General features: G+C 45.3%; 2 protein-coding genes across 3 annotated transcripts; one reads left to right on the top strand and one right to left on the bottom strand.

The window, feature by feature from the left end:
• The first annotated feature begins 3,490 nt into the window (after positions 1-3,490).
• LOC109745751 (uncharacterized) lies at positions 3,491-6,090 on the top strand. The gene is made up of 3 exons (XM_020304867.4): positions 3,491-4,771; positions 4,876-5,022; positions 5,555-6,090. The coding sequence occupies exons 1-3, from the start codon at positions 3,863-3,865 to the stop codon at positions 5,882-5,884; spliced, it is 1,386 nt and encodes a 461-aa protein (XP_020160456.1). The 5' UTR covers positions 3,491-3,862; the 3' UTR covers positions 5,885-6,090.
• Positions 6,091-19,210: 13,120 nt separating this feature from the next.
• LOC109745756 (uncharacterized) lies at positions 19,211-22,367 on the bottom strand. 2 transcript variants are annotated; one of them, XM_020304872.4, is made up of 5 exons: positions 22,244-22,346; positions 21,952-22,154; positions 20,646-21,858; positions 20,337-20,436; positions 19,211-19,827 (listed from the first exon to the last, which is right to left on the bottom strand). In XM_020304872.4, the coding sequence occupies exons 1-4, from the start codon at positions 22,284-22,286 to the stop codon at positions 20,384-20,386; spliced, it is 1,512 nt and encodes a 503-aa protein (XP_020160461.1). In that variant the 5' UTR covers positions 22,287-22,346; the 3' UTR covers positions 19,211-19,827; positions 20,337-20,383. The 2 variants fall into 2 exon arrangements, with proteins under 2 accessions (XP_020160461.1, XP_020160460.1); XM_020304871.4 differs by having other exon boundaries at positions 19,213-19,827; positions 21,952-22,157; positions 22,244-22,367.
• Between the last annotated feature and the right edge of the window lie 1,020 nt (positions 22,368-23,387).

The raw sequence follows: 23,387 nt of genomic DNA, 5'->3' as shown, positions 1-23,387 counted from the left end.
TGGGCGCAGTAAGGGCATGGAAAACGCTCGCCAAATAAAAACGCTGCTATGCAAACGACACTGCATGCACATTGTTGCACGATGCCTCACATCCAGCTATCAGATGATAAATTGAAGTGCAGCTCATCCATCTGATTGTGGATCGTGCATAAATCATCCATGAAGTAGTTTCGGCCAAATAGTTGGCAGCCTGCTCTTGCCCGCTCTGTATGTGGGTCTCTTTTCGTTTTTGCTTAGTTTGGATGGATCAGTCCCGTGTAAGCTCCAGCCTAACATATGTTTGGCTACCGGACTTCTTTCCATCAGATTTTTTTACTATTGGGAAAATGTTCTCAAAACCACTACTAATACTCTTGCACGTTTATTTTTTGGCATATTATATTTAATTATTTTTTATGTTACAAAAAACTTATTTTTAATTGTCTCTTTCTTTGTTGGCTCAAGGTACATCCAAATTAAAATCAAATCAAGCACTAATCGATCCAAGTTACTCGTACAAAACATTTGGCAACTCAGCTAGTGGCAAACCAAATGAAGTCTTAGTGATTTTACCAAAATTTTGGTAAGTACATTGGCTGGTCATGCCAATTTTTTGGCTGGGCTAGTTGCGGCACAAACCAAACACACCCTGAGCTTTTTATGTCCCCTCCCCTCCCGAGCTCCTCATGTTCGCGTCTCTAACCCCGGTGCAACAGCCGAGAGGAATCAAGCACCGCACAAATCCAGTCCAGTCCAATGCACCCACAATCCAAGCAACCACCAAATCGAAGCTAACCATGCTTCCGAGCCACTAGCAGCACCACGCCAGAGGGCGAGTCGACAAGGAGGAGTTGGAGATGGCAGGAGTCGTATCCATCGATCTGGTGCAGTGGAGGTGCAACTCCCCGTCCGTCCAGATCGACGGACCACACGCCAGAGGTGGGAAGGCGAGCGCAGGAGGCTGCCGCCTAGAGCGCGTCTCCATCCACCGGCATGCAAATCTAGACGGTCAAGCACGACGCCCGCCGCGTTGAGACTAAACGTGTTGGGGAAAGATAGTTTTGATCAGGGGGACGCGATGGAGATAGTTGAACATATATTTTAGATCAAAGACGTTTACCGATGCATCTGGATATAGACGAATATGATGATCTTTTTTTTCAACTAAATATGATGATGTTTTGGATCTAGGGACATACTTCCTCCGTCTAGGTGTATAAGTCAACTTAGGTTGTGCACCGCAACCAAGGCGGAGTGGAAAACGAAAGAACTTAATGTCTTTTTGCTAATTAATAGCATTCCATGCAATGAACTAACCACTGCATGTCATGTTTGGTAGTCTCAAGTCATTGAAAGCATGCACGACCCACATCTCTTATTAGTTGATATGTCACGAAATAAGAAACGAGGAAGGAGTCAATGTATTATGCCTAAGGCTAGTTATAGTGGGGAGTAACTTAGACTAGTGTCATGCATATGACACTAGTCTTTGTTACTACCTTCATAGTGCAAAGTAACATACAAGTAGTATCATAGATGATAGCATTTATTACATTATAGACTCATTTTGCTTTGGGTTGCGTTATGTTACAGTAACATATTATGTTACTCCAAACACCTCTCTCCTCATTAACTGTATGCCACATAAGCAAACTTGTCTTGAAATGCGCTATGTTACTTACTAAGTTACTTCCACTATGACCAGCCTAAGTGTTTTGGGATTATTTGGTTTTTGTAAGGCGACTTACACACCTAAATGGAGGGAGTAGTAGATAACGGACGAAAGCCTGTTTCATGAAATTGATCCAAATGATCCAAGCCATCCAACCCACCTATATTCAATGTCTCACGCGGCTTCAATAATGTATCCATCACATAATAAATACTCCTTTTGTCCCGAAATAAGTGTTGCTAGCTTAGTACAACTTTGCAATGGATGGAGTAATTTGGTAACATGTTAATTTTATTAATATTAGTTTGGAAATTGCACTAAAAGCAATTAATTTTAGAATCAACATTAATTATGGTTAATTTTGTACAACCTCCATCTGGGCTTATTCGGCCCCCTTTTCTTTCGAGCCAGTCCATGAATTTAACTATTAAAATGTAAACTATATGTCACAAAAATTATACCATAGAAAACATCTTTGAAATACAAATTCAATAATAGACTTTTTATACCATATACTTTATATATTTTTACTCAAATACATTGTTAAAGTTGGGCTTAAAATACAATGAGGCCTAATAAACCCAGACAGAGGTAGTAAATAATATTACAACCAAACTTTTTTTGCACACAACACAGTCACAGACGCTCATACATACGCACGTACAGTCATCCCTATCAACGCATGCACACACACCCTATCTCTATGAGAACCTTCGAGAAACTGAGCCGATATATCATCTTGAGATTGACGAAATTACCACAGACACCTTTGTACTCGACGGGGACGTCTCCTCCCAATGAAAACACATCACTGGAATGTCTCACATAAAACTACAAAAATACAAGCACGGGTGTCAAGTCTTCGACTTGAACCGTAGTCAACTAGAGATACCACTGTCCTCCTAACCATCCAATCACAGGTTGGCTAAACTAGAGATGTACACCTACACGATAACTAGCCTGTGAAAATGAGAGGGGTTGATTCCACAAGAGAAAAAGGTTCCTTTTGTTGCGCAAAATCTAGCCCTCCAAGGAAGCCTTCCTTGCTTTGCATTTAACAGCAGAAGCCAAAAGGCTACCACCGGGAGTTACAGTGGCTAGACCTAAAGCTCCGTCGCGGGGATTTGCAAAAACCCACGTTGATGCAGGAATTTCTAGAGCCCATGCAAGGAGTGCATGGTGGCAGTGTGTCGAGATGAGGCGGTTAACTTCATGGGTAGCTCAGCCCTAGTTATCATTGGGGATATGGCGACAGTGGAAGCGATCGCTTGTCGGGATGGTTTATCCCTAGCACAAGATCTTATGCTCCATAATTTTATCATGGCCTTGGACTCAAAACAGATGGTGAGTGACATTGACAAAGGTAGCCATGGTTCTTACGGAGCTATTTTTAGCGAGATTAAGCTTAGATCTTTATTTTTAATTGTAAATTTACTTTTGAAGGTAGAGCTTCAAACACACAGATGCAGATAGGTTAGCTAAACTTTCTCACTCATTGGATCAGGTTCGGCATGTTTGGTTCTCCGAAACGCATTACCTGTTTTGTACCCCACATCATGTAGATTTTGAGCAATGAAACTTGGTTAACCGCAAAAAAATGCAGAAGCTAAAAAGGCTTCAGAGATATTACAGTTCGAATTACATCACGGACCTTAAATAAAAGAAAAATAGCAATCAGGTCCCAAAGATACACGTGTAGATAAACATCAACACGCGTCAAAAGCTTCCAGTCGAACTGCCACGACGACAAAGAGTGCCGACCACGCGTTTGGCCAGGAACCTCGTTGCCGACCACCACCGAGAGCATCGGCCATGCATGCTCGCCACCGGCAAAAACGACACCCGCCCAACTGCCTCCGAAGTTTTCTGTCTCCTCCCCTCCCGTGCTCCTCGCTTCTCTCACCCCAGCCCAGCAGCCGAGAGGAATCCAGTGCCGCACAAATACACTTCAATCCAATCCAATGCACCCATGATCCATGCAACCACCAAATCGAAGCTAACCATGCTTCTGAGCCACTAGCAGCACGCCAGCAGCACGCCGGAGGGGGAGTCGACGAGGAGGAGGAGGATCCATCGATCTGGCCGCGTGGTGGATGTGCCGCTCCCCGTGCAGTCCAGACCGACGGCCCGCACGCCGGGGGTGAGAAGCCGAGCTTAGGAGGCCGCCGCGCGCTCGACGCCTCTCCATCCATCGGCCTCCGAATCCCGACCATGGAATCGCCGCCGCTGAAGCTCAACGTCGGCCGAGGTGAGGACAGAATCAGCGCGCTCCCCGACGAACTCCTCCTCCGGACGCTCGAGCGCCTCGCCCTGCGCGACGCCGTCCGCGCCGGCGCAGTCTCAACGCGGTGGCGGCACCTCCCTCACCAGCTCTCGCTCGTGGCGCTCGGCATCCGCCACTTCCGCCGCGCCACGCTGGCCGAGACCATGGACGCGTTCGCGGCCGCTTTACTCTCCGTGTGCCCTCCGGCCGAGCGCCACTGCGAATGCCAGCGCAGCTATGCCATCAAGGACCTCCGCCTCTGCTTCTACCCTTCGGCCCCTCACCTGAGCTCCATCGGCCGCACCGTTGAGGACGTCCTCAGCTGCGGCAGGACCGAATCCCTCGAATTTCTGATATCCCTGCTGCCCGGGGAATACACTCCCTCGCAGCTCGCCGAGTTCGGGCAGCAATTGATGTCCTTCTCCAGGGCCTACCAGGATGCTTTCCGGTGCCTCACAAGGCTATCCCTCAAGGGCCTTGCTTTCGGGGACTCAGACCTCAACGACCTCATTAGAGCTTGCGATAAGCTCAAGTGCCTCACACTGAGATCCTGCAGACTAGTTCATCGCCACTCTGTCCTCAAGATTGACACACCGTTTTCTGGGCTCCAGGAGCTCGAGTTCATCCACTTTGTGTGCAGGAGGATCGAGCTCATCTCTGTCCCCAAGCTCAGTAAAGTGGACTGCCACTGGTCCTTGAAGAACCCTCCGGTTCGCTTCGGCTATGTTCCCGAGCTTTGCGAAGTCAGCCTCACTCGTCAGCCCAAGGTGTGGAAGGCGCCATTCCTGCTGAGCAAGTGCTTGTCAAGGAGTGCAACGAACTTGTCGAAATTGCATCTCAATTTTTACCACCAAATGGTAAAGCTAATTTCTTTGTCCCATATAAATTTCTTCTACGCACAAATCATATGTTCTTCTCTACCAATTTCAGTTGTATATTTGTGTTCCTTTTCTTCTTGCAGATTTGGATTCAGCCGGAACAACCGAACCAGCTCGCTGTTATATTCAGCAACCTAACGGATGTGGGGCTTTTCTGTATCTTTCCTGAGTGTGATCTGAGCTGGACCCTGTTTATCCTTGAAGCTGCACCTGCCCTGCAGAAGTTGCATGTAACTCTGTTACTCTACCTTCTTTTGTAATTTAATCGGATATGACTGTGTCTAGTATGACGGGTTTTCGAACAACCAGCTTTAACAATACACCAGCAAAGCTAATCTGATTTACAAACACTCACCAACTCTAATCTATCACAAATCTTACAAGTAGTGCATACAGGTCGCATAGTAATTGGGATATATGGAACACATGGATATTATTATTGTATATGAACTATAGTGAAATGCCAACGGTAGTTCTGATGCTCCATTTAAGATTTGCAGAGGGACAATGTCCATGCAAGACGGAAAAATATCATGTTAGATCGTACCTCATTTTAGAGTAACTGAAGCATATTCGCATGTCTTACTTGGCCTATGATTTAGTTCATGCAAGTTCGTCCAAACTTAGATACTAATATTGAGTATGTTGCTAATTTATAAATGGTAGATATATTTAATATCAATTGTTATTACATCGTCCTGTATGCGTTGGTGTCAAGTTTAATTAACACGCCGTATTTATTTTCTATGTCCTTGCATGAAGTTATCTCGAGCTCGACCATGCGCCAAAGTGTCCGAGGAAGGTGCGGAGAAGACGAACGTGGTGTGGGGACCATCCAATGGTTTCAAGCACTTCAACTTGAAATGGCTGGAGATTCAAGGGCTCGAGGAGGAAGGCAAGGTCACAAATTATATAAGGCTAGTCATGGAACGAGCTGTGGGGTTGAAGAAAATCGTGCTGCTTGGAGAACCCCCATGCGAGGACTGCACCGACTGTGAAATAAAATCCCAGGTGGATGAAGCAAGCAGACGTCGGGTTAAGGAGGAACTTGCCCATGAATCCTCCTCGTCCGTGGAGATAATAATGCGCTGAAAGATATGCTGAAGGAATGATGGGTCTCATAGCGCTCACAGGCTTTTGCACGCCTTCAGTCGTAATTTTAATTCTAGTTGTCAAAGGCCTTAGGATACTTGGTTCGTGTGAACCTCGCAATGTAGTAGCTGAATTATTTGTGTACTGCAATCTGGAATTCTGGATGCATGTTTCTCTCTTTGAATTTACCGAAAAATTGCCTGCCATGACTTGTTGTACTTGATTGGTGTGCACCTACTGCATGCTGTTTTGTATCTGCTGGGGGCATCACTGAAACTCTTGACTTGTTGAGGCTCTCCCTTTTCAGAAGGGAAAAGTCCAAAACAAACCCTGAACTTCTAGACGAAAGCCAAATCAAACCTTAAACTTTGAAGCCCTAAAATCAGCACACTGAATTCTCTGATTCCGGTCTATTTTAAACCTTGAGGGCTTTTCCAAACAGAAATTGTCCATGTGGCAGCTCAAATCCGAGATTGTCTGCTGCTCACTGGGCCGGCCCACCAGATAGGAAGCGAGTTTTTTTAACACGCGGCGTAAAAGTTCTTTCTTTTTCTTAACGCGTGATGTAATAATTTAAAATCAAAGATGACTTCCGTGCAGTCGAACTTAGGATCTGGCAGGGTTGACCTCATTCTGCTAGCCACTACACAAAACATAAGTAGAACCCAAGTGTTGAACTTTGGAAACATTCTTCAGGGGCAAAGAAGTATTGAAAACGTATTCTTTTCTGAAATCCCCAAACATTTTATAAAGTGGTAGCACTTTTTGAAAATTCTGAATAATTTTTAAGAACCAATATTTTTTTTAAAAACAATCAATTTTGAAAAAGCTAAAACATAAACATTTTTTTAAACCGGAACAAAATTTTCAAGTTCGAGCACTTTCTGAAACATAAACATTTTCTGAAACCTGAACAAAAAATTAAAGTCAGAACACTTTTTGAAACATAAACATTTTCTGAAACTGAACATAATTTTAAAGTGCGAAAGCTTTTTGAATATTTTAAAAATAGGAACAAATTTTGAAATCTGAAAAAAGGTGTGATAAAAAAAATTATGACATCTAAAAAATATCACGAGTTTTAAATAATGTACGGGCCATTTCAAACAAAGGTTTATACAATGTAAAATAATATTCGTGTGGTTCAAAAACAAATTCGTACATTCAAAAAAATGTAACGGTTCAAGAATGTTCACGAGTTTCAAAAATGTGTTCATGCGATTTTAAGAAAAAGTGTGTACAATGTAAAAAAAAGTGTTTGCGTGTTGTAAGAAAATGTGTCGTACCCTTAACAGAATATATACGTCACATGTGTTTGAAAAAGTGTATACAATTTTAAAATGTTGAACAATGAAAAGAATGTTCGTGTAGTTTTATAAAATGCTTATTGGCATTAAGAAAATGTAAAATGGCTATTTGGAATAATATTACCATGTATTAAGAATCTTTTTGAAAACATGTATTTTTTAGAATGTACGAAATGTATTTTAAAATGTCCAAGTTTATCAAAAAATATTTCATGTGTGCCTTAAAAATGTACATTGGGTGCTGAGTAAAATTAGACATGTGTGAATAAAACAGAAAAACTAGAGCAGAGCGCCGAGAGCGACTACGCTACTGGGCCGGCCCAGTTCAACAAATACCAGCTAAATCCTCTCAAGGTTCAAAATAGACCGGGATTAGAGAGTTTGGTGTGCTGATATCAGGGATTGGGAGTTCAAGGTTTGATTTAGCTTTCACCTAGAAATTCAAGGTTTGTTTTGGACTTTTTCCTTCTACTTAATGGTTTCGCCGCAGTTGCCTCCAGTCCGATCCCATCGGCTGATCAGATTGCTGCCCGAGGACGCAACAGCCACGGACCGCAGTGCCGTTCGTTGCTTCAATCAGGATTCAGGAACACCCCCACGCTTGGACTACCTATTATGCATGTTTTAATCTCCAAGAGCAAGGTTTTCTTTTCAATTTATGTTCTTGTATTTGAATGATCTACTCATCCGGTAATCCTTGCTATTCGAAACTAATTACATTTCATTTGATCACCTGCATTCTGTTAGGTTTTCTTCCTGAATCTTCATCATGACTACTAGAATTAGGAAGTATAATTCTGGTGCTGAAGAGCGTAAGAAGAAACAAAGACCGAAAGTTGAGGCTAAATCTCAAACTAGTGTACTTGATAGATACTTTGTGAGAGACTCTCAACTTGATTCTGAAAATCGAACTGCAGATGTTAATGTCAATGATGTTTGTGATGATAATGCTGTAGAGGTTGAACATGAGGTTAGTTTATTGCTTTACTACCCCATTACGTTTTTAGTATTGGTATTTGATATTTGCATAAATATTGTACAAAATAAAACAGACTTGAAATATGCCCTAGAGGCAATAATAAAGTTATTATTTATTTTCTTATATCATGATAAATGTTTATTATTCATGCTAGAATTGTATTAACCGGAAACATAATACATGTGTGAATACATAGACAAACAGAGTGTCACTAGTATGCCTCTACTTGACTAGCTCGTTAATCAAAGATGGTTATGTTTCCTAGCCATAGACATGAGTTGTCATTTGATTAACGGGATCACCTCATTAGGAGAATGACGTGATTGACTTGACCCATTCCGTTAGCTTAGCACCCGATCGTTTAGTATGTTGCTATTGCTTTCTTCATGACTTATACATGTTCCTATGACTATGAGATTATGCAACTCCCGTTTACCGGAGGAACACTTTGTGTGCTACCAAACGTCACAACGTAAATGGGTGATTATAAAGGTGCTCTACAGGTGTCTCCAAAGGTACTTGTTGGGTTGGCGTATTTCGAGATTAGGATTTGTCACTCCGATTGTCGGAGAGGTATCTCTGGGCCCACTCGGTAATGCACATCACTATAAGCCTTGCAAGCATTGTGACTAATAAGTTAGTTGCGGGATGATGTGTTACGGAACGAGTAAAGAGACTTGCCGGTAACGAGATTGAACTAGGTATCGAGATACCGACGATCGAATCTCGGGCAAGTAACATACCGATGACAAAGGGAACAACGTATGTTGTTATGCGGTCTGACCGATAAAGATCTTCGTAGAATATGTGGGAGCCAATATGGGCATCCAGGTCCCGCTATTGGTTATTGACCGGAGACGTGTCTCGGTCATGTCTACATAGTTCTCGAACCCGTGGGGTCCGCACGCTTAAAGTTACGATGACAGTTTTATTATGAGTTTATGTATGTTGATCTACCGAAGGAGTTCGGAGTCCCGGATGAGATCGGGGACATGACGAGGAGTCTCGAAATGGTCGAGATATAAAGATCGATATATTGGACGACTATATTCGGACTTCGGAAAGGTTCCGAGTGATTCGGGTATTTTTCGGAGTACCGGAGAGTTACGGGAATACGTATTGGGCCTTATTGGGCCATACGGGAAAGAAGGAAAAGGGCCTCAAGGGTGGCCGCACCCCTCCCCTTGGTCTGGTCCGAATTGGACTAGGGAAGGGGGACGCCCCCTTCCTTCCTTCTCTTTTTCCCTTCCTCTTTTCCTATTCCATATGGGAGGTGGAATCCTACTAGGACTAGGGAGTCCTAGTAGGACTCCACACTTGGTGCGCCCCCTCCTAGGGCCGGCCTCCTCCTCCCTTGCTCCTTTATATACGGGGGCAGGGGCACCCCATAGACACAACAATTGATCCTTGAGATCTCTTAGCCGTGTGCGGTGCCCCCCTCCACCATATTACACCTCGATAATACCGTTGCGGAGCTTAGGCGAAGCCCTGCGTCGGTGGAACATCATCATCGTCACCACGCCGTCGTGCTGACGAAACTCTCCCTCAACACTCGGCTGGATCGGAGTTCGAGGGACGTCATCGAGCTGAACGTGTGTAGAACTCAGAGGTGCCGTGCGTTCGGTACTTGATCGGTCGGATCGTGAAGACGTACGACTACATCAACCGCGTTGTGATAACGCTTCCGCTGTCGGTCTACGAGGGTACGTGGACAACACTCTCCCCTCTCGTTGCTATGCATCACCATGATCTTGCGTGTGCGTAGGAATTTTTTTGAAATTACTACGTTCCCCAACATGCTCCACGCACAGTAATTCAGAATTTTGGGCCCTGCATCTGTGCATTCATACTCATGTTGTGTCCAATGTAAGATTAATCAATCATTGATCGATGTAGTGGATACCGCAGAGCTAGCTCATTCCCTCAATTTCTCGAGAGTTGTGTGGGATACGTCCTACACGTACTTTCCCCCACTTTAGGGGACGCGAATGTTCTACTCCCGAGCTCAGTAAAATCAAAAAACATGAAAAGAAATTCAAAAAATTATGAATTTTTTGGTGTGTGAAACATTGACAAATGTTTGTTGGCTTGCAAAATTTCAACATCATATGACGTTCATGAAAATCGTGGAAAATAACAAAATTGATGCTCCAATTTGTTTGAAAATAACATTTTGGGGCATTGATTTTTTTTTTGCCATGATTTGCACGAATGTCATATGGTGACGAAATTTTGCAAGCCAACAAACATTTTGTCAATGTTTCACACAAAAAAAATTAGAGTTTTTATAAAGAAACAATTATTGTTAATTTTACTGTTTACCGAGCTCACATGAGCTCGGGCTTAGAACAACTACTTTAGGTCCTTTTCACAACGTCTCTTGGTCACACCCATGCATGCATGATAGTCCAAAACAGAAACTCATCAGCCACCTCCACTATGTGGTTGCTACTCCACCAGAGGAAATATTCTCGCGCGCGGCAAGAGGGCAAAACTGGCTCAACATATTGAAGCTCTCGCTCAATCTCATCGACAAAGACGGGAGGAGGAGAAGAAGAAGAACGACATCCGCCGCCTAGCCATCCTTCCTCCCTTCCCTTGCGTGCTGCCCATTTTCCTGCCGCCGCCTCGCCGTGCTTCGTCCAAGGTGCTCCACCCATTCCCCTGCCACCACCTCGTCGAAGATCCCCCTCCCCCCCGTGTCTCCAAAGAACCAACGGCGCTGGCTTTCACTGCAATCACCCACCGATCGAGCACACACCCCTACACTCTCAGGTTTGCCTCCCATGCTCTCAGTCCTCCCATTCTCACAACCCTACATCCCAGAACACCAATTCCTCCTCCACCTCCCGGGGCGAGCTCGAGCTGAAGGCCGACCGATGTTCCGCCCCCGTACTGATCTACACCAGTTCACCGATGCCTCCTTCCCCAACCTCACCTCGCTCAGGTATATTGCCGCCACCAGCCCTATCCCCAATCACCATGCCAAGACAATCCACATTAAATTCGGTTAGTATACTAGAAAACCAAATTTACTGTAACAGCGACAGAAACCAAAAATTTGGTTTTTTTTGTTTCAGTATCGTTTCGGTCTTTGGTTCGAAGAATTTTATGCCCACCCCTACCGTGTTGGGTGTCATCATCGACCCCACCTTCAGGCAGTTCTGCGTCGGCAAACACCAGGCAACCACCTGCCTGAGGTATGAGGTAGCATGAGGCCTGGAGTTAGCACGGGAGCGCTCTGCTGTGCCAATGCGTTGCTCCTGACCTAGAACTGGATGACATACGGGTTATGCCTTCTTGGATATACATAGATAAGAAAGACAAAATTTGACCATTTGGGGTCAATGATGAGCTATCTAACAAAACAATGATTAAAAGAAAGGTAAGTTCTGATTTGCAGAACAAAATACCAACACTAATACATTATGTGCAGGGGGCTATTGCCCCCCTCCTCCCTGCACACTTCATCACATTTGTATTTTATTTCAATGGAATGTTTTTTAGCTAGCTAGATCAAAAGCTAATCAAACGAAGTGAAGTATGATTTAGACCTTGAAGTTATAAGTCCCTCAAGAATGAACCCTCACCTCCGAATCCCAGAAATATGTACCCTGTCCTCTCTAATCCGGTTTGCTTTTAACCTTGCGGTTCTATCCAAACAGGGATTTCCTATGTGGCACAAAAAGGTCCGGGATGGCCGGAAGCACATGTGGATGGGTTCCATGTGTCAGCAGAAGATGGAAAGAAAAAACAAAGATAAATATATGGATTTCGGATTCCAACCGGAGATCAAGTGCATTGGCTGCAGTAGCTGCCAACCGCCCGTGATAACGATCATTAATGTTAAAAAATAATAGACATAGGTCTATATATTTTATATGTCTACTCCTTAAAAAAGCTAGTTGGTGGTGATGGTGTGCCTGCCTTTGTGCCATTTGGACCGTTGGAATCTAAGGATAAGAATGACCCGAGTTACTTAACTTGCATTTTAGCGAAAACACCCCGTGCATCCGATAAAATTTGTAGAAGGCCTCCGAAACAGAACACAAACACTCTGGTTTCTCCTCCTCTCGCGAAACAAACGTGTCTTCGAGAACGAGTTTGAAAAAATGAGTCTTCGAGGATCGCTCCCAAATTCCTCGCCTCAGGCTTCTCCACTCTCTGCCCCGGCGACCATCAGAGTTCAGTTGGGTGAGGGTTCCGCCTCTTGTACAGCCGTAGTTGGAGCTTGCAGTTAGGGTTTCAATAAATTGGATCTGGCTTTGATCTTACCCCAATATTTTTCCTTCTAGATCTTGCCTTCCATTCTGTCGGAGAGGGAGAACTGGTGGACCCCATTGGGAAGGATGGTTTGCCTTCCAGGCATGCCCTCCCGGCCAGGCCGCCTTTAGGAAGTCCAGGCTGCCGCTACCAAGGTCAATGAGCTGCGGGTGCTCCAGTCCGCTCTTCGCTCGCGCTGCGTGACCAATGACGGCAAATTTGACAATTTTGACCTGTGGATGAAATCATTTCACAAAATGAACTGCCTTTAAAAAAATTTCACTCAGCTGACCTTTTTTAGTGGCGCCCGACACGAAGGCGCCATACTACATTGTGCAACGCCTCACAGATAGGCGCTACACGCCTAGCCAACGTCGCACCCGTGTGATCCAAAAATTACTAAGTCAGTGTGCGGCGCCTGAGAGCTAGGCGCCACACTATACAGTGTAGCGCCTAGCCTCTAGGCGTTGCACTAGTGGTTGCTTCATTTGGTAGGCAACCACTAGTGTGGCGCCTAGCTCTTAGGCGCTGCACATCGACTTAGTAATTTTTAGGCAGTTCGGGGTGCGACGCTGGCCAGGCGTGTAGCGCCTATCTGTGAGGCGTTGCACAGTGTAGTGTGGCGCCTTCGTGTCGGGCGCCACTAAAAAGGGTCAGCTGAGTGAAATTTTTTTAGAAGCAGTTCATTTTGTGAAATGATTTCATTCACATATCAAAATTGTCAAATTTGCCTCCAATGACGGTGCCAATGCGTGTGCCGTCATCTGCTTACCGCCAGCCACGTCCCTTGCGCGCTCACGAACAAGAGCAACGTCCTCTGCCGTGCAGACGAGGACTATACTATATTTATTCCGACAAACACTTCAAGCTCTGAACTGTATATGTTACCGTGACAAGGCCGCCCAATCTCATTTTTTGGCTTCCTGCAGGGATACGCCATGTCATGCTGGTGGTAGCGCAATCACACCAACACAACATCCTCCGGTGCAGCCAAGTCTTTCCTAGATGACGATTGGCACACCGCTGCAGCTGTCTGTCTGCAATTCCGTCCGCCAAAGAGGTGTGCGCACATATATAACACATGCACGTCATACGAATATGGCTGGAAGCGTGCTTGATCACGTTGAGGCCGACTTGTGTTTATTTTCCCAGCAGCTAGACAAAGTATTATCACTGTGTGGGATGCCTAGCCATCAGTCGAGGCGGTGGCCCATAGACTTTCGTCCAAACCGGCCATATAAATATATTTTGGACTGTGCTTCACTATCTTCCCACACTCGCTTTCCACTGATTTTTTTTCTTCTCTCAAAAACCGTGGTAAATCGCTGGCGGGTTTTTCTGGTTTTTCACCGCATAATATGAAAATAAAATAAAAGTGCTTGAAAGAGGATTCAAACCTAGGTCTATGCAATACCTATTGAGCCTAATAACCAACTAAGCCACCTTTTGTTGTTGTCTATTGTAGATAAACAATGTTATTTGTACCTTTCTTATTTCTGCCATATCAGAAAAAAAAAATAAAGTTTGGCTTGGTAACTTTGGCATGACCAGCGTGATAACTATGGTATGAGCAACATGATAACTATACCATGATAAGGCTGATAACTACAGTACGAGAAGGTTAAGGCATGAGGAAGTATGGTAATTTAACACATAAATTACCGATGAAAATGTTTAAAAATTTTTTTTCCCTTGGATGAAAGATACCATGGTGTTTAAAATGTAAGATATTAGTTATCAAATCTGTGATGTATACATTATCATGCTTTTTACATAGAAATTACCGGGTGCATATTTTTCAACAAAAAAAATTCAGGTCAAAAAATTATATTAACAAGCTATTTACATATAAATTACCGGGGTTGCCCCCCCCCCACCCCTCGCCACAATCGCCACATTTACCAGGGTCGGGTACATAAATTATCAAGTCTGCGATGTGTGAGTTATCATGTTATTTGCATAAGAGTTATCGTGGTATGATTCAACAACTCCTCCCACCCTATCCCCGCCGATAAAGTTATCAGGATTGGGTACATAATTTATCATTTCTACGATGTGTGACTTATCATGTTATTTGCATAGAAATTACCGTGGTATGTTTCAATGACTCACCCCCAACCCCAACCCCACCGACAGTTACCAGGACCGGGTACATAATTTAATGTCTATGATGTGTGAGTTATCATATTATTTGCATAGAAGTTATCGTGGTATGTTTGTTTCAACGACTCCCCCACTCCGGCCCCTCCGACAAAGTTACCAGGACTGGTACATAATTTATCATGTTTACGATGTGTGAGTTATCATGTTATTTGCATAGAAGTTACCGTCGTACGTTTCAACAACACCCCACCCCGACCCCTCCGACAAAGTTATCAGGTCTACCATGTATGAGTTATCATATTATTTGCACAGAAGTTACCGTGGCATGTTTCAGCGACTTGCCCCACCCCATCCTCGCCGACCAAGTTATCAGGACCGGGGTACATAAGTTATCAGGTCCGCCATGTTTGAGTTATCATGTTATTTGCACAGAAGTGACCATGGCATGTTTCAGCGACTTGCCCCACCCCCATCCTCGCCGACCAAGTTATCAAGACCGGGGTACATAAGTTATCAGGTCAGCCATGTTTGAGTTATCATGTTATTTGCACAGAAGTTACCGTGGTATGTTTCAACAACTCCCCACCCCCACCCTCGCCGACAAAGTTTTTAGGACTGGGGTACATAAGTTATCAGGTCTATGAATTTTGAGTTACCATGTTATTTACATGAAAGTTAACGGAGGATATTTCATCACCCCCCCCCCCCCGGTCGGTAAAGTTAGCAGGAACGGGGTACCTAAGCGCGGAAAAAATCAAACACTAAATTAACTCGTTTTTATGCATACGTAGTAGAGGAGACATGTTAAATAGCCCATTTACTTTCTTTTGTTCAAGAAAGGGATCGTAGGTTAGGTGGTAGGCTAGTTGAGTTGGCTCACTATGGTGCAAGGATCGAATCCTCTCTTGTTCACACCAATTTTTGCGTGAAAAAATCTCGAACGAAAAAAGATCTGGAGAGGGGAAAATGGATCGGGAGGAGAGCAAGAAAATCGGATCTAGCAAACAAAAGGATCTGGAGAGGGAAAAAATGATAAATTATGTTCGCCATATCTGCACTATAGATGGAGGGTTGCACTATAGCAGTGGCCTACTCGCGGTAATCAAGTATCTACAAAATTAGCCCACCTCCAAACATAAACATGCGGCTGGCCACTAGTACAAAACAGGCCTTTCGTCACAGGGCAATATTCACATTAGTCCCGGTTCAGTCACGAACCGGGACTAATGTGAGCATTTGTCCCGGTTCGTGCGGCTAAGGCATTAGTCTCGGTTCACCTGGGCCCTTTAGTCTGGGTTGGTGCCACGAATCTGGACTAAAGGGTGTGATGTCCATTAGTACCGGTTGGACAACCGGTACTAATGGGCTTTGAGGCATTAGTACCGGTTCATGGCACGAACCGGTACTAAAGGGCCCATCAAACTCTACCCCCCTTGACCGCCTTTTCAGTTTAAAAAAACAAAAGAAAATGATGGAAATGTCAAAAAAATAAAATAAAATAAGTTTCCCATGTGATATGTGGTGTAGTTGTTGGGAAAATTAACAAATATAAATTTCGACTTTATTTGCAAAATCTCTCCAGAATTTCTTAAAATGGGCATAACTTTTGCATACGAACTCGGATGAAAAAGTTTTTTATATGAAAAATCATCTACTCGAAAAGTTACATCCGAATTTAACGGGGCTTTTAAGATCTGGAGAGGCAAAAAAATTCAAAAAAATTCAAATTGTGGTCAAACTGTGGTCAAACAATGGTCAAACTAATTATTCTAGAATATTAGTGTTACTAAATAATTATTTCAGTTTTTTTGAATTTTGGTCAAATCTGGTCAAACAGTGGTCAAACAATGGTCAAACTAATTATTCCAGAAATATTAGTGTTACTAAATAATTATTGTTTTTAATAGTTTCAAACTCAAACAGTGAAATGTGTCACTTCATGCTCAAGCTAAATTCCTGAGGGTTAATAGAATTGACATCTTACTATTGTCAGGAAAACAACAAGTGCAGACTTGAAAACAAGGGAGAATAGAACCCGGAAGTTAAGCGTGCTCAGGCTGGAGTAGTGAGAGGATGGGTGATGATGAGGGGTTAGAGGATAAATTGAGCAGTGATGAGGGGTGGTGATTAGAGATTAGAGGTTAAAATAATTCAGAAATTTGAAAATCAAAAAAAAATTAAAAAAAATCGCAATTTTTTTTTTTTAAAAAATATCATCAAAATTCAGGCTGCGTCACCAACCGGGACTAAAGGTGAAGCTCCAGGCTGCGTCCACGTGGACGGCCTTTAGTCCCGGTTCGTGTAAGAACCGGGACTAAAGGGGGGAGGCATTAGTAACGATCCTTTAGTCCCGGTTCAAAAACCGGGACTAAAGGCCCTTACCAACCGGGACAAAAGCCCCCTTTTCTACTAGTGGGCTGAGATGGTCACCGGGTATAGTCAAAGTCGATGACGGAAGCGTGCATGCCTGTCGCTAACCACCAGTCGGCAGGTACTTAGCTTTCTCGATATATTTTACATATCACACATGTTCCATGTGGTATATGAATTGCCTCAACTGTCACACCCCTCCACATGATAAGTGTGGCATATGCTCAAAATGTCTTCTTAATAAGGTGCCCAAATTATCCTCCATTGGGCTGTATGAATATATGACAGCTAAAATTAGTACTATACAATTAATTGAGAAAATAATTAGTACAATTAATCAGAAACAATGAATGCCAATTAATCAGATAATTAAACCTTCACTATACAAGGACCCATTGGCATATCATGTGCTCTCAAATATGGAGATACATGCCCCTTAACTTCTTTTTCGATAAAGGGTGTTCTCTATTGACTCATAGCATAGCATCAAGGGATACAAATATAATGAGTACACACCTGACCTCTGCATAATTAGGATGCACATAGCCAACACACACACACACACACAAGATCACGCCGACAAAGAGCAAAGTCATATAAGACCAAAGCTATGCCTAGGCGGATGGAAAAGGAAAAAAAGAAGCAATGAGAACGGCGATTGACGATGAACAACAGTGACCAAGCGCGCCAACAAAAATTTGACAACACAAGGAGTACGAGAAGGGTTCTCCAAAAAATGTGCCTCCCGAAAGGGAACGACATAGGAGCGACGCCGTCGCTGGATCCAACCATGGAAGGTCGGATCTTGGGTTTTCACCCTGAAGATCCAATCCTAGCAAACTCCGAGCAATTCCATCATCATGGTTACTAGGCAATAATGTCGTCATTTGCCAGGCATAACCAACTAGGTCCAGACTAGAGTTTTCACCCCAGAGCTCAAGAGTGGTTACTCGAGAAGTACCACCCAATCAAAGTCAAATTATGTTGTCTCGTCCACTTGCCTCCATCCCAATAGTCGCATATGCGCACGGTCCCCATGACAAGCGATGACCATGTTTGCATAGGTTGGCTGACGAGACTCTACAAGAGCCACTCGCGCAACTCGAAGAAGTCTTTGACGGGGAGGACAGATTGCTGCATTGCCAAATCCAGAGTTTAGGACACTTCGGAGGCCGTGCACCATCCTCACAAGTGGCAGCCAAGACTGATCTGCATGAGACAACAACACTGCTCTCTTCCACTAGCTCCATTGTCCTCACTTGTTGGCGCAGATCATACAGTTTGAAGCTTCTCAGGTGACTACTGTCCGGCCGATGATGAGCAGTATGTTGGCCAGAATTATGTTGCCACCCGACTTTGCGCCCGAGCCAGAGCAAAAGACCACCATGACCGCGCTTCCTAGTGAAGACGTGGGCGACAGCCGCGACAACTGCGCATGGCCACCGCCTCAACCTCCACTCCATGGCGGGGAAGAGAGGATCAGTTCCCGCGCTCTTCCCAAGGAATTAACAGCGCACCGAGTGGCTACTTCGATTGAAATATGGTGTGCCCATGAATGATGGGCTGGTGGCGGCAAGCAGCATAGTGCCGATCTGGCCATGGCCACCTACAGCCATCCTTCCTTCGGATCCATCACAGCATCCGGCCGCTGCCTGCACCTCGCCACATGCCCACATGCCGCCCAACCTTCCAGGAGGAAGGAACGCCACCGCCGTCGTCAGCCACGCGGGCGAGCCAGACGGCGCCAACCGGCGGCGGCGAGGAGAGAACCCAAGGAAAACTGCCGGAGAAAACGGATCTAGTCGCCGCCCGAGCGGACGACGCGGGGGCAGTTAATTCTTTCCATCTCGAGAGGTTTTTCCTGCCCCCTAACTTCTTAAACACAAGATGAAGGCTACACCAAATTTTACTCCTAGGAGGAAAGACACCGTGATTCCCCTCTCCGCCAACGGCCGCCGGAACGGTGGGCAATGGGGAGGCAAATCCACAGGCTTGCCGGTAAAGCCTGGAGAGGAGAGTTTGCCCTAGTTGCTTAGGATTAGGGAAGGAAAACATGCGGAAACATGGTTAAATCCATTTGTAATTAGCCCTAGGAACTGATTTCCTATTTATGTTGGTAGCTTAGCATCAGAAATTTAGCGGAACAAACACATATATAGCTGAACTGAACCTGAATGCAGTTAATTAGCCGGCAATAATATTAACACCTGATCTTGTATATAAATTGCATAAAGTGGACATGTAGCTTTGGTTTGATAATGGTTCAAACAGAAGTTGGACGAAAACTCTCAGGCTAAAAGCCTGAAACATTACTTCTCTCTTACAGAAAGACATCGTGTGGTTCACAAGTCTGAATCCTCAAGAATATCTGAAGATTTTTGCTTCCTACTCTACTCTGTGCCGGCAAGAAACATATATCCTTCTAAAGCTAGAATTAATCAGTAGTACTTCCCAGGTATGGCGAATAGCAGCTGCCATACTGTCATGCCATCACGCTAGCAGAGTTCAACTTAACGCATGACACAACATGTGGCCTTAGTACCAAAAGAAAAGAGAGAACAGAATGTCACTTTTTTTTACGGGGGATCATAGCACACAAGCCATAGAAATATCTGAAGAAAAACCTAACGGGTTGGTTAAGCATGAATGTGCTAGGAAGCATTATTAAAGATACAAATGGGCAATACTTCAGAGGATGACGCACATTACTACATTTTACAAAGCACCATTGCAGTTGGTCAACGACTACAGAGATCATTGGAGACAACAACAGCATGTGATTAATTCCACGCGTCTTGAGGGCAAGCGACGCATTAGTCAAGGAGTAGAAGTTTGTCGACAGCCACATTGAGCCCTCGACATATTACTGCCCCGCCAGCATGAGAAAGTCGTTCCTGCATCACGGCAACCAAGAACAGAACCTGCACAGAAAGCAGTCTCATGAGCGGAGCTGGTTTCGGCTACCATGAGGGGCTAAAATACAGACAAAACAATACCCGCAAGTTCAAGCAGCACTAGCAAAACAGTTTCTACAAGTTAAACTTGTTCTTTCGTCTCTTTGTTCTTCTGAATAAAGAAAAAAAAAACATGTAAAACAATCATGAGCAACATTTGATTTCTAGTTATACTATTGGCTCAACATGATTAGTAGCCAGTTGATTTCATATATGTGAAGATTGAACTGAAACCTAACTGATTTTTCTCATTGTGTTTTCTCATGCAGACTCTAGCTCATATGACTGCGCACCTCCAGGAGGAAGTGTTTCATCGATCCAAGTGAAAAGACGAATAAGGTCAAACTAGGCCACATTATTCTATCTTTTAGCTGTATTGTGCGCAGCACTGCAGTTTCTTCACCACTGCAAAGAATATCGATCGATTGCTTGCAAACAAAACAATAGAAACATAGTAACAGAGGATGTCATATCACCTCTTCAACCAACAAAGCGTGTCAATAGACATAATATCACAATCATCTCAACTGATGTTCAGCAGTTCGGCTTGATCATCTCCACCACCAGTGGTGATTCCTGCGAGAAGAATGAGTCAACAAACCAATGGGAATTGTGGGCAATAAACAACTGAAGAGCTTTTGCTGCAAGATTATGAACAGTTAAGGAATCACATGTAGCACAAAATTAAATAACTCATCAAGAGATTGTACACCATATGCACCATCGAGACAGATATAGTTTGGGAGGTTAAAGTAAACTATGCAACATCAAAACAATGGAAATACCTGGAGTGTAGAAACTTGTGTAAGGAAAACCTGACCGGCAGGCCCCTTTCCGTGGCACTTCCTCGATCCGCATGGACCTGAGGTGTATCATGTACATGCGCATGCCATGGTTCACATAAATGAAGATCACATGAGCATCTTCAGCATAGGCTGCTGGCTCCACTGGCACAATACACGCTGCCAGTATTTCCGGCGCAATAAGCTTCTCCAGATCAATGACCCTACAACGTGTCCACGATACTGCCCCATCAATGCTAGCTACTACCCTTGACCACAAATGGAGACTAAATCCATCAACTCCGGCCAAACCAAGAAGTCCATCCTCTGCTGGCATGATGATAATCTTAGAGTAGCTATATGGCACGGCCTCAACTAAATCCAAGCTATTTTTATCCAAATCAAATCCAATGATCCCACCATGATTCAACAGGTAGTAGAGTGTGTTTCCAACCAGAGCCGTCTGCTCTGCATAAACATATGAATTTTGTGTGTGAATTGAAGTGATCTCACCCCAAATGCCGGTCTCGGAAGAGTAGAGCCAGGCGGAGGTGATGGAATCTGTGTAGTCACTCCTCAGGAACGCCACAAGGAACGGGCACGAATGACAGTCGTGGTCGGCATGGCCAGCGGCGCAGAGAACCGTGCCGCTGCACCTTAACTGCCCGTGACAGGCCTGCGTGGGGAGTGTCACGAAGCGCTTGTGGCCGGTCATGAGGTCCCAGACAAGGAGCGTCCCCGTGCGCAGGTTGTCCACGAGGGCACGGCCGCGGCGGCAGTCGAGCACCCACCAGTCCCTGTGGGACATGGTGGAGGTGGAGAGCGTGAAGCCGTCGGAGGTGGGGGCGAAGAGGGGTGTGCGTGTCTCGTTGGTGAAGAAGCCGAGGATGGGAGGCGTCTTGCCGTGGAACTCACTGAAGCGGCGGAGGAAACGGGCATCATGGATGAGGCCGCGCCAGTGCTTGGAGACAAAGGAGGCGCAGAAGAGGTGAATGGGCTCCGGTGGGAGGCGGAGGAAGATCTCCATGAGCATGTCGTCCAGTGGGAGCGGAGGAGGCGGATCGATGGCGAGCTCGTCCATGGGTGCCGGGGGCGGAAGTGTGTCCGCGGGTGGGTGGGAGGTCAACGGTTTCATCCGGTTTCTTGTTACTCCCTTGTAGTAGTAACATCGGTCAAGGTTGTGTGTGGAAGGCGAAGCGGTGGTGAGCTGTGGATCCTGCAGAGTGGAGCAGATCAAGTTAAGTAGCTAGAACAAGCATGGAGATTGGGGATCGGAAGAAGAACAAGCGGATCGAGATATATTGTGTACTCGCACTCGTCGGAAGGCCTCGTCGATCTCATCATTGGTGAGGCCCTTGTTCTGGAGGAAGGAATGGCGGTAGACGACAGTAGAGCCCCTGACCTCGGGGTGGGAGAGGAACTTGACGGCATTCTGGACGTAGTCCTCTCTCGCCGGCTGTGGCGGCGCCTCCAAGGCCAGCTGCTTCTCACCGCCGCCGGCATCTGGTGTTGCTGCTGCTACCAAGTTCCAGGCAGGCTTGGTCAGCAATCGAATTGGCTTGGGAATCGATGGGAGAGAGAGACAGAGACAGATGACAGACCTTGCGGCGGTGGCGGCGGTTGCGATGTCTGATCGGAGTCCATCCCCTTTGCCCTGCCCCGGTGAGACGAGAGTCCTTTTGAGCTTGCTTGAGAATGAGATAATATCTAATAGTAGTATATAATACGTAAACATATCTACAGATACGCTTGTTTAGAAGCTGCAGCATTGACTTGCCTGCATGATTGCCAATTTGCACCGACTACTCAAATGATGATAGAGTATTATATATACACAACTGCACTATTGAGCGCGCATCACAAAATCGAAAATAATAAAAGAAGCAAAGATAGTGTGCAGGCTGACGAGAGCTAGCTATTCGTCTTGTTTGACCATCTCTCACGCCCTCCATCTCCATGTGGCTTTTAATCCATTTCGTTATACAAATCAAGACCCCACACGCGTGAACACGATGGGCCTGATAAAACACGGGTGTGTTCAGTCACCAGCTGACAAGCCCAACGGAAACTTTGAGCCCATCTTGGTAACAACAAAATCAAAAAGTGTTAGAAGGGATTGGTGGAATCATATATTGCTTGAGCCTTGTAGGCATATATATATACGAGTACATGATCTTTTTGAAGTACAAGACAAGCTAGAATACTTCCTAGTCTATCCCACAGGCGGAGGACACGGTAGGGCGAGGTGGGGCGCTCGCCCTACCTTGATTTTTCGGAATTTTTACTAGGTATACGTATATACATCGATCGATTCATCTGATCGCTAATAATAACCGTCAAACGTTTTGTTGGGCTGTGATATAACACGGACACCTTATTGGGCCGGCCCTAACCAACCTCACCATCCCACAGGCTGACAGGCGCACGTACAGCCTCACTCAATCGATCGATCCAGCCGTCCAAGCCTCCACGCCCTGGCTCGATCTAGTCATCCACGAGAGAAAAGACAACCCTAGCGGCGCGCCTGGGTGGCAGCAAGCAGCAGCGAGGCCGCGAGCGCGAGGGGATCGACGGCCAGCAGCACCGAGCACGGGGGGCGGCGCCGTGGCGGCGCCGCGGCGGCCAGCAGGAGCTCCTAGCGCGTGTGGGGGCGGGGGCCACTTCCTGGTGGCTACGAGCTTGCGCGAGGTCGATGGTCAGCAGGAGGGCGCGCCGTTCCCGGCGCCGGCGGCCAGTCGGAGCACG

Source organism: Aegilops tauschii, chromosome 5 (assembly GCF_002575655.3).
Source record: "Aegilops tauschii subsp. strangulata cultivar AL8/78 chromosome 5, Aet v6.0, whole genome shotgun sequence".
NCBI classification, from domain to species: domain Eukaryota; kingdom Viridiplantae; phylum Streptophyta; class Magnoliopsida; order Poales; family Poaceae; genus Aegilops; species Aegilops tauschii.
This window is presented reverse-complemented; position numbering and strand designations above follow the sequence as displayed.